Source organism: Hippocampus guttulatus, chromosome 13 (genome assembly GCF_054856545.1).
Source record: "Hippocampus guttulatus isolate MCC_2025c chromosome 13, RoL_Hgut_1.0, whole genome shotgun sequence".
Taxonomy (NCBI): domain Eukaryota; kingdom Metazoa; phylum Chordata; class Actinopteri; order Syngnathiformes; family Syngnathidae; genus Hippocampus; species Hippocampus guttulatus.
This window is the reverse complement of record NC_141273.1, coordinates 2934672-2948113: the sequence shown is the minus strand read 5'-3', so window position 1 is coordinate 2948113 and position 13442 is coordinate 2934672. Positions and strand designations below refer to the sequence as shown.

The following is a 13442-nucleotide window of genomic DNA, read 5'->3' as shown; positions in this document are numbered from 1 at the left end:
TTGACAAGTGGGGTGACTTTGTGTCACTATTTTTTTTCTGTAGTTGGGAGTATGCGCCGTTCTGCCTTCTCTTTGTTCTGTCCGTTGGGCCGAAGTTAAAACCAGGCCTTCCTTTTGGCAGGTAAGATCCTCAGATGCACGTGAAGGATGTCATCGGCCCTCTCAGAAAGCGTTTTAACATCGTATGCGAGCTGTTGATGAAAGGGAGCGCCTGTACATTGTCTTGCTTAATCCCTCCAATGCCCCCCACCCCCACCTCCATCTGGTTACAGTGAGACCACACAGGCAAACAGACACATGCACACACACCTGGGCGGCGTGCGTGCCAGATAACCTCGCGGGCAGGGGTTCAAGCAAGACTGACACTCGTGTCAAATGGCGGTCTACCCATCTGATGCTTATGTTTTTCTGCGCAGTGTCAAAGTGAACCGTGACCTTGTACAAGTTCAAAAATAAACTACGGCATATCAATGTTGAAGAGCCCGCAGCTATGCAGTTTTGTCAGGGGCTCTCTCACACACGCACACACACACACACACACTGACACACTGACACGTACAAAAGGCGTTTTGTTAGTCATCGGCTTTACGCCGGGGCATTAATCCCCCCCCCCCCCCCCATCTCCCCGAATCCCTCTGTGTACAAGAATAAGACTATGTTTAAGTTTCTGCCTATCGTCATACGTGAGTAAATGCTCTCTCTCTCACACACACACACACACACACACACACACACACACACACACACACACACACACACACGCACACGCGCACTATTGTCACAATAGAGGCACAATTAAAGGCGATTGTGCAGTACACATTACAGGGGTGGATGCTTTTATGACAATAAGTTGTACATTCATGGCCAAGACGTGCTGAGCGTCTGTTGAATTGTTTTGATCATTTTGGCTATAATGGGGACTTTAAATTTGTTAATTTTTTAAATATCTGGAACGATACTCACGTAAATGTTTATTTTGCATTCAGTTCAAATTGCTGTTTACGTAAACTCACTTTGAATCAGTCTACTGAGATCCAATAAAATAATAAGAAGAAGAAAACCTTTATTAGTATCGCAATGGAGAAATTCCCGATTCACAGCAGCAAAAGGGGCCGGATCAAAAAAACAAACAAAAAACATTCAACATAAAATGCTCAGTTTTCATTCACATTGCCAAAGAAGTAGTCATTAAAAATGTGCTTATTATTCAAAGAGTGGCGCGCAGTGGTCGAGACTTGAAAGGTGTCCAGGGTGGCTCTATGAGGGTACGACTTAACTAGATCTCTTAATTCTTTGCGGAAAAAATTCATGCAAGAATAAATAACAATAACTGGGATTCTATCACAAAGACTGAAATTGCTTGAGGACGTTTAAAACTGCACCAACCCTGAAGAGCTATTAACAACAAAATTAAAGATGAATAAAATGTCATGTTAATTTCCATGTACACATATCACATCTCACATCTCAAATACAAACGCACGCCACCAGAAACTTCCAAACAACACGAATACTTTCGGTATAATTTCATCTTATTTTCTTTCTTTAAATAGTTTCGAGTGACGAAATCTTAAGAGCTTACTTTAAAAAAAAAAAAAATTCAGTGTGGATTAATGTGATATGTCTTGGCACTTGATTGCCATTGTAAGTTTTGTTTACAGAATGACGTACTACAAGAAAAAACTGTTTAAGTGAAAAACATTCTCTGGAAGCACATTGATGTTTCTGAATGAGTTGCACGGTCATTTAGTGAAGTTCAATTTGCTAAAAAAAAACCAACAAAAAAAAACAAGCTCTAACGTAATTTCAACATTTATTGGGTGGTCAAAGTCAAAACTCCCGAAAAACTAACATTGCTGATATGATAAATATTGATAGGTTTTTAACCTTAGAGGCGCTGCCTCCTCTTGGCTGAGGCATATGATAACTTACTCATTAATTTCCTGTTTTTGGACTGTCCTGTGTGTGGCTGTGTATTATCATTTCTGTCGAGGCATGTATTTATTTGCTTTTCATATTTACTGGAGGTGCAATGTTGAATCGATGAGTTGACATGAGTGTCGGGGCTTGAAAATGAAGCGGATCTACAGTATGTGGGGAAGGAGAACTGAATCAACGTGTGAATTCAATCATGGACGCTACAGCTTCTTGTTTACTGTCAAATTTAGCTTGTAGCAGACGTGTGTGACATCATGCTTGTCAATAATAATAATAATAATAATACATTTTATTTATAAGCGCCTTTCAAGACACCCAAGGACACTTTACAATAACAAAAAAACAAACAAAAAAAAACAATACGGGTTGAGCAGCGGCAGCCAAAACGCGCCAGCGTTCACTCAACCCGTGTTCTTCTAAACAATAAACTGAACTGGTCAACCAACACGGCCCTGATTAGGATGGACAGAGCCGACTCTTCCTACTCAGGAAACTGAGGTCTTTTGGGGTTCAGGGGTCACTCCTTAAAACTTATTAGGATATAAGAAGTATTTCACCTTGTTCATGAATTGATTTGCTTTCAATGGGTGAACGGAGACTTTGATTTTCTCCTCATTCATGTATAAGTGCTTCTAACAACAAGGCATACGTCGGAATAGTTGTTGCGATTGGTATTAATGTCCATGTTTTATGTAATGCAATCTGTTGTGTTTTAGGTTGAAAGGTCTGTAAAACGCATTTTCTAAACCGCCTATCCTCACAAGGGTTTCGGGCAGGCTGGAGCCTACCCCAGCTGTCTTCGGGAAGTAGGAAGGGGGGACACCCTGAACCGGTTGCCAGCCAATCGCAGGGCACACATTTATCAACACACATTCGCGCTCACACTCGCACCAAGGGACAATTTAGAGTGTTCAATTAACCTGCCATGTATGTTTTTGGAATGCGGGAGGAAACCAGAGTACACGGAGAAAACCCACGCAGGCACAGGGAGAACATGCAATCTCCACACAAGAAGGCCCGAGGCGGAATTGAACCCAACACTTTTGCAATAGTAGAGCGAAAATAATCATAAATTGAGTTTTATGAGCAGAGGGAAGGAGTGCCATACATTGAGCCACCTCTGCAGCGCGACCGCCGTCTCTGCGCGACCCCCGTCTCTCTGCGATTTGTTTGGCGACTGACTCCCACCATCATTGCTGGCAAAGGACAACTGGCGCTAACGGCTAGCCACGAAAGACAGCATTTCTGGCCACGCAGCAACATCACTTGCGTCTCCCAAACAAGTAACAAATGATTTTCCAAGGCTGACCTGCAACGGACTTTATTCACACTGCTTCCTGATAGGCTTGTCAGCGAATTGACCTGACAAGAGTGACTGAAAAAGGTTCTGGGATCCCACTGTGTCAAAATTGAAAAAGAAAAAAGGCAAATACTAGGTTTAAAAAAATCCTTTTGTGTGACCTCAGTTCTTTGCCATGTTAGAACGTGGAGCCCTATTAGTATGACGCGGCCAATGTGTGTACTGGTACAAACGGCTAAACTTAGCTGTTGCGGCTTTTCATCAAGCGTGTTTTGTAGTCCGAAAATTATGGCATTTGCTGTCCTGAGGGCAATGATTAGTGACTTTTAGAGGAGCCGGTGTGCACGGTGTTTTGCCACTTTAGCGATCCTGCAGCTGCTACGGAGCTGAAGGAACAACAACCTTTACCATCAGATGCACTTGAATACAATTATTTTTATAAAAAGGAAAATTCAATGATAAGCGTCAACAAGCTGTGGTACAAACGAGTCAAGCGCTACTCGCTTCGTAACAGGGGAACATATGGCAGCTGCTCATAACAAACTGGAACACTTCTCTCTTTACGCAGTACATTTTTTCCTTCTAATTTTTTTTTCCACCCTTGCATGCTCCACTTTAACGTGACTGCTGCGGTTTTTACTCTCCTCGCCACCGTCCCTTTCATGTCCACACACCTGGCCGCATGTGGTCTTTCTGCTCTGCAACACGACATCAAATAGCAGTTCACATGAACTCCCAAAGGGTGATTGACTCACCCAAAAAGCACATCTGCTCTGTTTTTGTCATTGCAATGCCCAGCAAAACACACCCACTTTCACTCATCTGTCATCACCCCACAGCCAAGACGTGAGGTACTGTACCATGACTGTAAATGGGCGGAGATCCCGATTCCCATTGTCGCACCAGAATGTTTGCATGTACTTTACGTTTAAAGGATACAGTGACGCTATTGATGTGCTAGAAGAAGTCAAGATCCAGGCTATAGACGACAGGTGAATCACTGTGGAAAGGTGTATGATGTGTGGGCTCTGTGGAACCTCCCGGGGCCACAATGCTCCTTCTCGATTGATAACGTATAATAACAGTTACATTGCAACCGGATGCTCAAATAATGACCAAAAGTCTGACAATTTCATAATGTTTGGCAAGGTTAAACTGTCAAGTAATGGCCAGGAATAATGAATGCAAATTGCTCGTTGGGGGGAATAGAAAAGTGTGATTCATCACCTCAGACTCATTGCAGCAAAACACATCAGAGAGTCGATAGAAATCAGGATCCAAGTCAGGGATAGCTGGCGCCGGGTTGAATATTGTCGTAACTGCAACAAAGAGTGAGTAGTCAATGTGACTGATAAGGTTATCTCACATTTATGTTTTATTTTATAAGGTTGTACGTTTTAATATACACTGGATTTCATTCTTCTATATACCAAGACACATGAAGAATTTGTGACCCAGACCTGAAGCGAAGGTTACATAATATAAGAGGACTCTTCCAAATACCTTTGTCCTGCATTACACATTTACTAATTACTTAATAATTGCTACCACCCATGTTTAGTGTCCGACCAAAAAAAAAACGGTTGGTCGAGCAGAATCCCAGATTAAGGTGACGTTTGCTCCCATCTGGAACATAAACGTGAGCAAAAAATGGATTCAGAAAGTGCTTTCATCTACATAACACAATCATTTAGCATTTACATTTAAGATCTTTGCAGTTGGCACATTTCTACACTTTCAAGGGCGAGAATGACCTTAATTAACATTTTAATGGAACAGGTAAGATCATAAACTACTGTTGGGGATTGCTCTACTGGAAAGCTGCAGTGGAAACGCTTCCATAAAAAGGCGCCTTTTTAAAATGATTAAAATAACATTGGAAAAAAAAATGTGCTTGGAAAATGGCTTGTCGGAACAGGCTCAGATCCTTCAGATGTAACCCTTGCATTTCCAGAGCGACGTGAGGATGTGTAAATGTCATTTACATGACTACATAAAGTCTAGACCCGATCCAATACAGTGGAGATGTCAGTGTGTGAGTGACATCCACTGTGACATTTTCTGTGTTTATATTTAAGAGTAGAGCAGAGACATTTGGAATTATCTGTACATGGTGAACATCACAGCCTGATGCATATTCATGAGCAGCAAGCATTAACGCATCTAATGCCGCGATTCATTTGTATGGGTGAGGAGAAGCCCACCTTGACAAAGCGATTAATTTGCATCCCACTGGATACAAAATCAAGCCTCTTGCAAATGCCCATGCACTTATGTGTTAGGGACGTGTATATTCTAGTACGGCAATATTGAACTCGGCTTTGTACCAGTGTGTATGCAGTTTGGGAGTGTGTGTGTGTGTGTGTGTGTGTGTGTGTGTGAGAGTGCGCGTGTGTGTGCGTGGGCACATTGGAGAGCATCTGCGTGGGTTTGCATTGGGCTTGGGCCACCCGGCGCTTTGAGGTAGATTTTAGGTGGAAATAATGGCTTCCACTTCAACATACACAATCACAATGATCATGTCGAAACGAGACATCGTCACTCTGCAAAAATATTGGAACGGTGAGGCTAATTCATGGGCTATGAACATTTGGTTTTAAGTGCCTGGCGCAAATCTAGAGCAAAGTGCGGTCTGTGCGCACGGGATCGAGTTATCTTTCTTTTGGGATTTTTGTAGACACCTGCAGTTAGAAACAGGAGTTTGCGCCGTTGTGGGAGTGAACACAGCCGCCTCGCATCCTGGCCTGAACGGCTTCACTCATTCTCTGCAGGAGAGGCACATGGTCGACAGGGCAGGGGAATAAATTGACTCGCTGGAATCCAAGCAGAAGATCCACATATGCAAAGTACGTCTAGAAGGAACTGCAAGAAGATCGCCACTTGCGGATGTTTTAAAATTGGCCACTGTGGGATGGGTACTTGGGATCATGCGTCCGCGTGTGAAAAAAATAATTTGAAGAAATGTGCAAACAAATTGATTAGGAAATATAATGACCTCAAACGCCAAAGGAGATCATCAGAGAAGTGGATTTGGATTGGCTAAATCAAACTTCAGAATAAATCCCTACAAAGCATTCAAATTCGACTGAAGGGAGTCACCCCCAAAACAAACACATAGAACACCCTGGTTTCACCTGGTCTAAAATCTAACTTTCTCTCAACAAATTGTCAGGTGATGTGGAATTAAAAAACAGAATGCTCAGAGAGGTGCAACGCGGTCTGCCAAATACCCAAACATGGTCAGGTCGACTTGCCCCTGCACGAAAAACAAGACACACCGGTTTATTCACCGAGCGCTCATGTGCTTGTCTACATCGTTACAGTCCTGAGTCTCATTTACTTTACTTACTTTGCTTTATGTTATCGATTTTAATCTATTTGACCTGTTCCAATGCTTTTATTCACTTATGATGATCAGTCAAAATTAATACTATCTTTTTAAATTGTGTGTGGTTGTGACCCGGATGTAGATTTGTCGAAATAAAATCTGAAATGTTATCTCTCATTCATCTCTTGATGTCAAACCAAAATGTTTTCAGTCTACCACTACAATCAAAGGAATGGCCGTTCATTGTTCCAGTACTTATTACGTGTACGTCAGGAGTTTTCATTCTGATAATATTGGTCTAATATTATACTCTATATCTAAAATTTTGGGACAAGTCAATGTGGGCGTCAAGTAGGGGTGTAAGAATATATGTTTTTGTAGTGGACCGTTTCCGTACTGGGGGTTCAGTTCAGTTTGGCACAGGGCTGCGCATGGGCGAATTCCAGGAATGGAAATTGTGTGTTTTGTGCCAGAGCCCACATGTGCAGTTTTTGTTCTCCGTTTGCATCATGGCTACAGCTAACGATAAACCGGAGTTTCAGGACCCTCCCCTGTCAAGAAAATCTCCTGCTTGGGAGCATTTCAGCTTCCTGGTTAAATATTGAGTTGGGGAAAAATACGCGGTTGAAACTCAAGCTGCGTGCCGACACTCCTAATGCTGAGATTGGGTGAATTTCCGGGAACACGAAAAACATGCTAATGCACTTGAAACGCCACTACCCCAGTGTGGACTGTGGTTCAGTTGAACATGGGAAGCAGAGTTGCAGTTCAGTGTTGTTTAATGTACGGAATAGAATTATAACAGCATTATAATATAATATATAATATAATGCAGCGGTCGGCAGTCTGCAATTGGAGCTTGCGATCAGAGCTGCTGCGCTATATCTTTTGTTGTTCTTATCATTCTTTTTCAGTTTGTTTCATGTACAGTTCACCCAGGGTACTGGCAAAGAATGGCAATCTGGAGGGCCAATAGAAGCATTTTAAAACAGTACGCAAGAGCTACGATAGTCTACACGCGGCTAAAGGTGCGCCTATACGCCTCCGCGTCAGGTCTCGACAAAGGTAGGCAGTGATTTTCTCTTCACAAACTCACCAATTCTTGTATCTACTTTATTTTTCTGTTTTCGTTCATCTTTGGGGCCGTTATGGCTGTTGCTCATGATGGCATGTGGCGGTAACTGGCTGGTTGATCGAAAAGTAGATCTTTGGTCAAAAAACATTTGGGCACCCGCCGCGCTGGTCGAAGGAAGCATCTGACCGCCGCAAACATTCGCTGCGAGGCGCGACTGCAAGATTCGGACCATTGTTTTAATTTGTGGGGAAAGAAAAGCAGAATGTCTCCTATAGCCACTGACGGACGGTGCTGTAAGTACGGCAAAAATTACATAATTCTGTTTTTAATGAGCAAATTTATATTGTTATCCCTTCAATTCATACGTTCTGAACATTAGTAGGAAGCGCTTGATAATATTGTTAAAAGTGTGGAATTACGGCATCTTTAACTGACACCAATGTAAATTTTTAGCCATGAAAATCGCCAATTCATGAAACGGTCTTAATCATATTGTATGCTCACGTTGTTAATAGTTTTGACATTTGTTTGAAATCATGGACGAATCCAAGGGGTGCGTAAAAATGTTATCTTGCTCTTTCTGTTCCTGGATCTTCCATCTGTGGCGTGATCACAGTGTTTGCGCCAAGCGCGATATTTCCAGTGCTGGTGGCAAATAAATGAGCCCGGCGCTCTTGAAGTGTGCATGGAAGAAGCAAACAAGAGACTGCTAAGGATGGAAGCTAATCAATATGCAGGCAAGTGTGGCTTTTGCGAATTCCCAAGTACACAGACGGTGGACAAAATCTTCCTAGCTGATATTGATCGCTCCCACTTATTCTGCAGGCGTGAGTGGAACCGCGTGAACAAACTCTCGCACGCAAACGGAGCAGCCCAGCTCATGGCACAGATGTGCAAATTCTGGGATGCACACGATCTGAGTCATGTCTGCTAGTTCCTACTCTGAATTGCGTCAAAGGCTGTTCTGGAGGTGCGGCAAATATCGGGTAATGCTGGAAAACCTTCGATAGAGTGGTGAAAAACAGCTGCTTGTTGCTGACTGAAGAAAACTTGGGAGTGGAAACGGGAAGATGGCTTGTACACACGAATGAGTCACCGGCAAGTACGTAAAACATGTGAAGTGGGTCTGATTCAATCTGGCGTTGAGAAACAACGAAAAAAGAAACTCCACATTTCTGCAGTTCTCTCGATTAATTTCATGCTATTATGTAAATAAAAAGAATGTATGATTTTCCTCAAGTAAAGTCTTTTTTGAATTGGTTCTCCTGACAAGTGTCTCCGGAAGCCGGCATTTACAGGACACGTTGCCTTCAGCGACTGACATTTGCGTAATTTTGCGTCGTCCTCGGCGTTGTTAAGTCTTCAACGTCAAACGCATTAACACCCAATCCCTCCAGAGAATTGCATTCACACAACGCGATTGGTGCCACAACGTCGAGGTGGCCTCTTTGCCAAGCCCGTTTGCTCTCCTCATCTCTCTCCTGCCACATGGTCGGGCTCGTCACGTGGAACGGGAAGAGAGGGGGAGCGCGGTGAAAGAGGGCGGCGTTCAGCGAGGCCATCTGGGCATCCCATCTGCAAGGCAGTTATGGCTCTGACGTTTGCGTTCTGGCAGTGCGCGGCGATCGATTACGAGTGACGGGCCCTGATGAGAAACTCCCCAGACGTCTTAATGACGCCGAGGGCTTCTCATAATAGGATGCTGTTAAGGATGACAAATCCTGTAACCTGGTCACTATGACAAGGTGGAAGGAGACACAGGAAAGCAAACAAGTACCCCGGTGGTGCGATTGACGTACCGATTTGGAAATAGTTTATAAATGAAATATGAACATTAAGACACTGCATTATTTCCACAAATTAAAACAGTTTTCTTGGTCGCACGTTTGTGAGACGCTTCATCACGATCGCTCAAGGATCAGGAATTAGAACCCACTTTGGAGACACCATTTCTTGTTTGGCTGAAATCCGCTCATTTTAGTGGGCAGTCTGTGTGACGTGAGCCAGCGCTCATTCTGTCCCGTATACTGCTGGTACGAGTGTGATTTTCATGACGGTAACATCCGGTGGGATGGAGCTCATCGGGGAAGTGCGCCCGGTCTAACTTATCAAGACAGCAGTTCATCCACTAGACTGTGTGTATGTGGCACCTGGACACACAGCCAAACATGAATACACCCCGCGGCGCCCCCACGTTGACGACACTAACCGATCAAGAACAGTACGAAACTCTTATCAAACGCTAACGCTTTTAGCGACATCAATGTTACGTTTTAAAAACGGCAGGGCAAAAACAAACAAAAAAACAAAACAACCGCTTGCTCACGATTTTCAGAAATACGATTTACTTTGACAACCCCCCCCCCCCAAAAAACCGTTTTATTTCACATATGGAGGTGTTAGCAGACATTCCAGAGACCCAAATGTCTGCAACCAAACAATAAAAAGTAACTTCTCCCAAATCTGCACCCACTAATACATTGTTAAAATATGTTCTGTGTCCAAAACTCCAGAGGTGAAATCATATAAGAGTCCATACAGTCGACATCTACTGACCTTTATTCTCTTGAGCCATGCGTAATGCCCGCAAAGACATTTGGGGGGAAATCTCAAGCTGGCAAATCAGTACTTTTGCAGAACTGATGGCTGGAAGAGCATCCTGAAGCTCCTCCTTGTTCAGCATCATGTTGGCACCAGCCACAATCACAATGGCATTCTCACCTGCGTGAAGACAACCGCATGCACGGATCTGTGAGGATGACCGAGTTTCCAGACTCTCTGCAATTTGAGTTATGTGACATCCCCAAATAGTGTTGACTTGATTTGGAGACGTGCGCAAATTGGCTGTCAAATCAGATGGATGTCGATCAACTTACAGTACATTTGGCTTTAGAAGTGGGCAACATGTACAGTGAGATTGTTGGGTAAAGCCATCTGTGTTTCAGTGACTCGTAAAAAAACAAAATGAGTGACTTTCATGGATTTTACAATTACAACTCCAGTATCCAGAGTTTTGATGTACTAGTGCACATGTCATTTATGGGCGAATGCAAAAAACATTGCTTGTAATTTCCAAGGCATCCATCCACATCCATTTGTTTTTACGCATTTAGATTTCCATTTTAGCATCATGAATGGAAACCTAGAATAGGTAGGTGGATAAAACCCTGGATTGGTCACCACTAAATTACCAGGCGCATGAAGTAGACATAAAAAGTATACAGACCCGTTTTCAACTGCTATTTTTTTATGAATGAAAAATACAAGATTTTAAAAAACAACCTCAAAACGTTTTCCAGTGAGCCTCTAGTAATACAAATGGTGAAAATTCTTGGATCTGCACTTTTATTCTCACCTAAAGTGAATTTGTTTCTCGTTTCTCTTTTCATCCCTTTGCAAAGTTTTGTAGAAATTGTTTTTAAGATTTTTGTGCTAATTGACTTGGTCTTCACTTTAGATCTTTTATAATGTCAGAATGCTTAGGGTCAAAAACTACTGCAGTACTACAGACAGATCGACGGTGCCTTCCATAATTAGTGGCACCCCTGGTTAAGATGTGCTCTTTAGCTTCTAAATTTTTTTTTAATATAAAATAGGACGCCCCCCCCCCCCCACTTTATTCAAGTACATTTTTTTATTTCGACTCCCGCCTTCCTGTGTGGAGTTTGCATGTTCTCCCCGTGCCTGCGTGGGTTTTCTCCGGGGTACTCCGGTTTCCTCCCACATTCCAAAAACATGCATGGCAGGCTAACACTCCAAATTGTCCCTAGGTATGAGTGTGAGCGCGGATGGTTGATCGTCTATGTGTGCCCTGCGATTGGCTGGCAACCGGTTCAGGGTGTCCCCCACCTACTGCCCGAAGACAGCTGGGATAGGCTGCAGCACACTCGCGACCCTCGTGAGGGTAAGCGGATTCAATGGATGGACGGATGGATGGACATCTGACTGATAACTAATCTGACAATGATTTAAGATGATGCGTTAAAAATGATATTGCAACATTCGTGTGTTTTGGCATTTGATAGAGGGGGATTGAGATGTAATATTCAAATACAATTTCTTGTGAGCTTCATGACTTGACTTTATCTGCAGTGGACTGTTCGCCATGTGAACACATTTTTGTAAATTAGAATACACGACAATGTTTGCTTGGATCACCTGTACATCTGAGGGTGTATTACCTGATCATTATAGAGAAGTGAGAATATGTGTGTCTGCGTGCATGCGACAGGACTAACAGTGAGCAGTGAGCATGCTTAAAGCAGATGATAAGTGGCTTTAAGATCTCTGCTGTGGGGTCTCGACTGGATTCAAAAGCCTTTACCTGCATCGTTGACAATGATGGAGGCAACGCCGGTGGCTGCTTCGGAGGTCTGTCCAACTAAGCCTAAGAAAGTGAGGAATGAAAAAAGAAAACACTGCATCACAATGTTGTCACAATAGCAAAATTTCAAGTTTGATTCTAAATCCACGCATTGTGGGTAAATGGGTGACCAAATTGGGCTGCGTAGATGGTGACAGTGGGCTCAACTCTGCTAACTGACAAACGCTATTGATTAAGTTTCCTCGTCACAAAATAATTCACACTGGTTTGACTTAAGAGAGATATCGGAAGGCATGTTGTTTGAATGTGTCACATGTGCTTACCTGTTGCTCAGTAAGGAGTTTGGCCACTGTACTGTGGTGGAGGTTTTCCTTCAGCTAGCTTGAGTAATTTTATAGCATGCTTTGCACACAGGCTTTGTCTGTTGGCTATGTAAGCGAAACATGGACCGATTTCCATGCTTCTTCTTTTGTGCTCATTTCTTTTCTCTGTCTTTCACTTTTTCTTCCACCCACGCCAAAAAACACGGCAACCACTTTGGACACAGAGAAGCGCACTGCGTAGACGCACACTGTTTGGCACTGTTAGTTTTAAAGTATCGGTACTGAAAAGTCTTGGTTTCAGGCAAATTTTGATGGCACGGTTTTGTGAACATTTCTGGTAGCCAGTGCGATCCCATTTCAATTTGTATTGATGTACTGTATTTATTTTTTGCTCTTAGTTTTTGATTGTTAAAGCAAAAAGTTAGCATACAAATAGCAAACTTCTAGTCGACTCTAGGCTACAAATGTTGCGCATTGGACCACACCTGTGCACTCAGTGTGCATAAACTATGAAAACTAATTTCGCCGTTTTCACCTAATTTGGCTGCAACCTTTGTTGGTGAAAATATCGAAACTTTTAGCGCGCCTCAAACTCAAAAGCGTGCCTTCTGATGATATCTTGGGAAACACTCGTGCTTACCTGTGTACACGCCATTGTCCTTGAAATTCCGGATATAACTGTCTCCAAAGGAGTCGTTACCAACCTAGAATAGACAGAAGACAAAACGATTACAAGGAAGGTGTCAAGCAGGGTCAGACTTGGTTAGCGGCAACGTTTGAAAAGTGTATACTTAAATCTCCGATGGGTTGGATTTTCGTGTGCCCTGCCAGCATACTGGCATGGTGCCGCCGCCGACAATGAGCAAACGCGAACACACAAAAGTCAACAAAAGCACACACGCGCAAACACACGACCAGCTGCGCCAAGCCTTGAAGACACGATTACCCCGCCTTTACGCCTCTTCATGCCCACCTCGCTTCATTTTCCTTTCTTCCGTCCACATCTATAGCTACTTTGGGTTGTGGAGGGGGTCCCCACCTTGGCCTGAGGCACCTGCTTCGAACCCACGCTCTCCAAAAAACATGCCAAAATACGGGTACTTGTAGCTGTGTGATGATGGGTTGGGCTGGTATTGGCTGCTTGGCCTCATTCA

At 43.3% G+C, this 13442-nt stretch overlaps 1 protein-coding gene and 1 long non-coding RNA gene across 4 annotated transcripts in view; one reads left to right on the top strand and one right to left on the bottom strand.

Moving 5' to 3' along the window:
* Positions 1 to 13442, bottom strand: part of rbks (ribokinase) — a 36699-nt gene that overhangs the window by 12865 nt on the left and 10392 nt on the right. For both annotated transcript variants that reach the window (XM_086127000.1, XM_086127001.1), the window contains exons 4-7: positions 12929 to 12992; positions 11966 to 12028; positions 10198 to 10362; positions 4466 to 4557 (exon numbers count right to left, since the gene is read on the bottom strand). In XM_086127000.1, coding sequence (XP_085983126.1) covers positions 4466 to 4557; positions 10198 to 10362; positions 11966 to 12028; positions 12929 to 12992 — 384 coding nt within the window. The remainder of the gene's footprint in view (positions 1 to 4465; positions 4558 to 10197; positions 10363 to 11965; positions 12029 to 12928; positions 12993 to 13442) is intronic.
* On the top strand, positions 6791 to 8920 carry LOC147195957 (uncharacterized). 2 transcript variants are annotated; one of them, XR_015102653.1, is made up of 3 exons: positions 6791 to 7631; positions 8258 to 8378; positions 8467 to 8920. It is a non-coding gene; the product is annotated as an uncharacterized LOC147195957 (long non-coding RNA). The 2 variants fall into 2 exon arrangements; XR_015102654.1 differs by having other exon boundaries at positions 6796 to 6830; positions 7481 to 8378.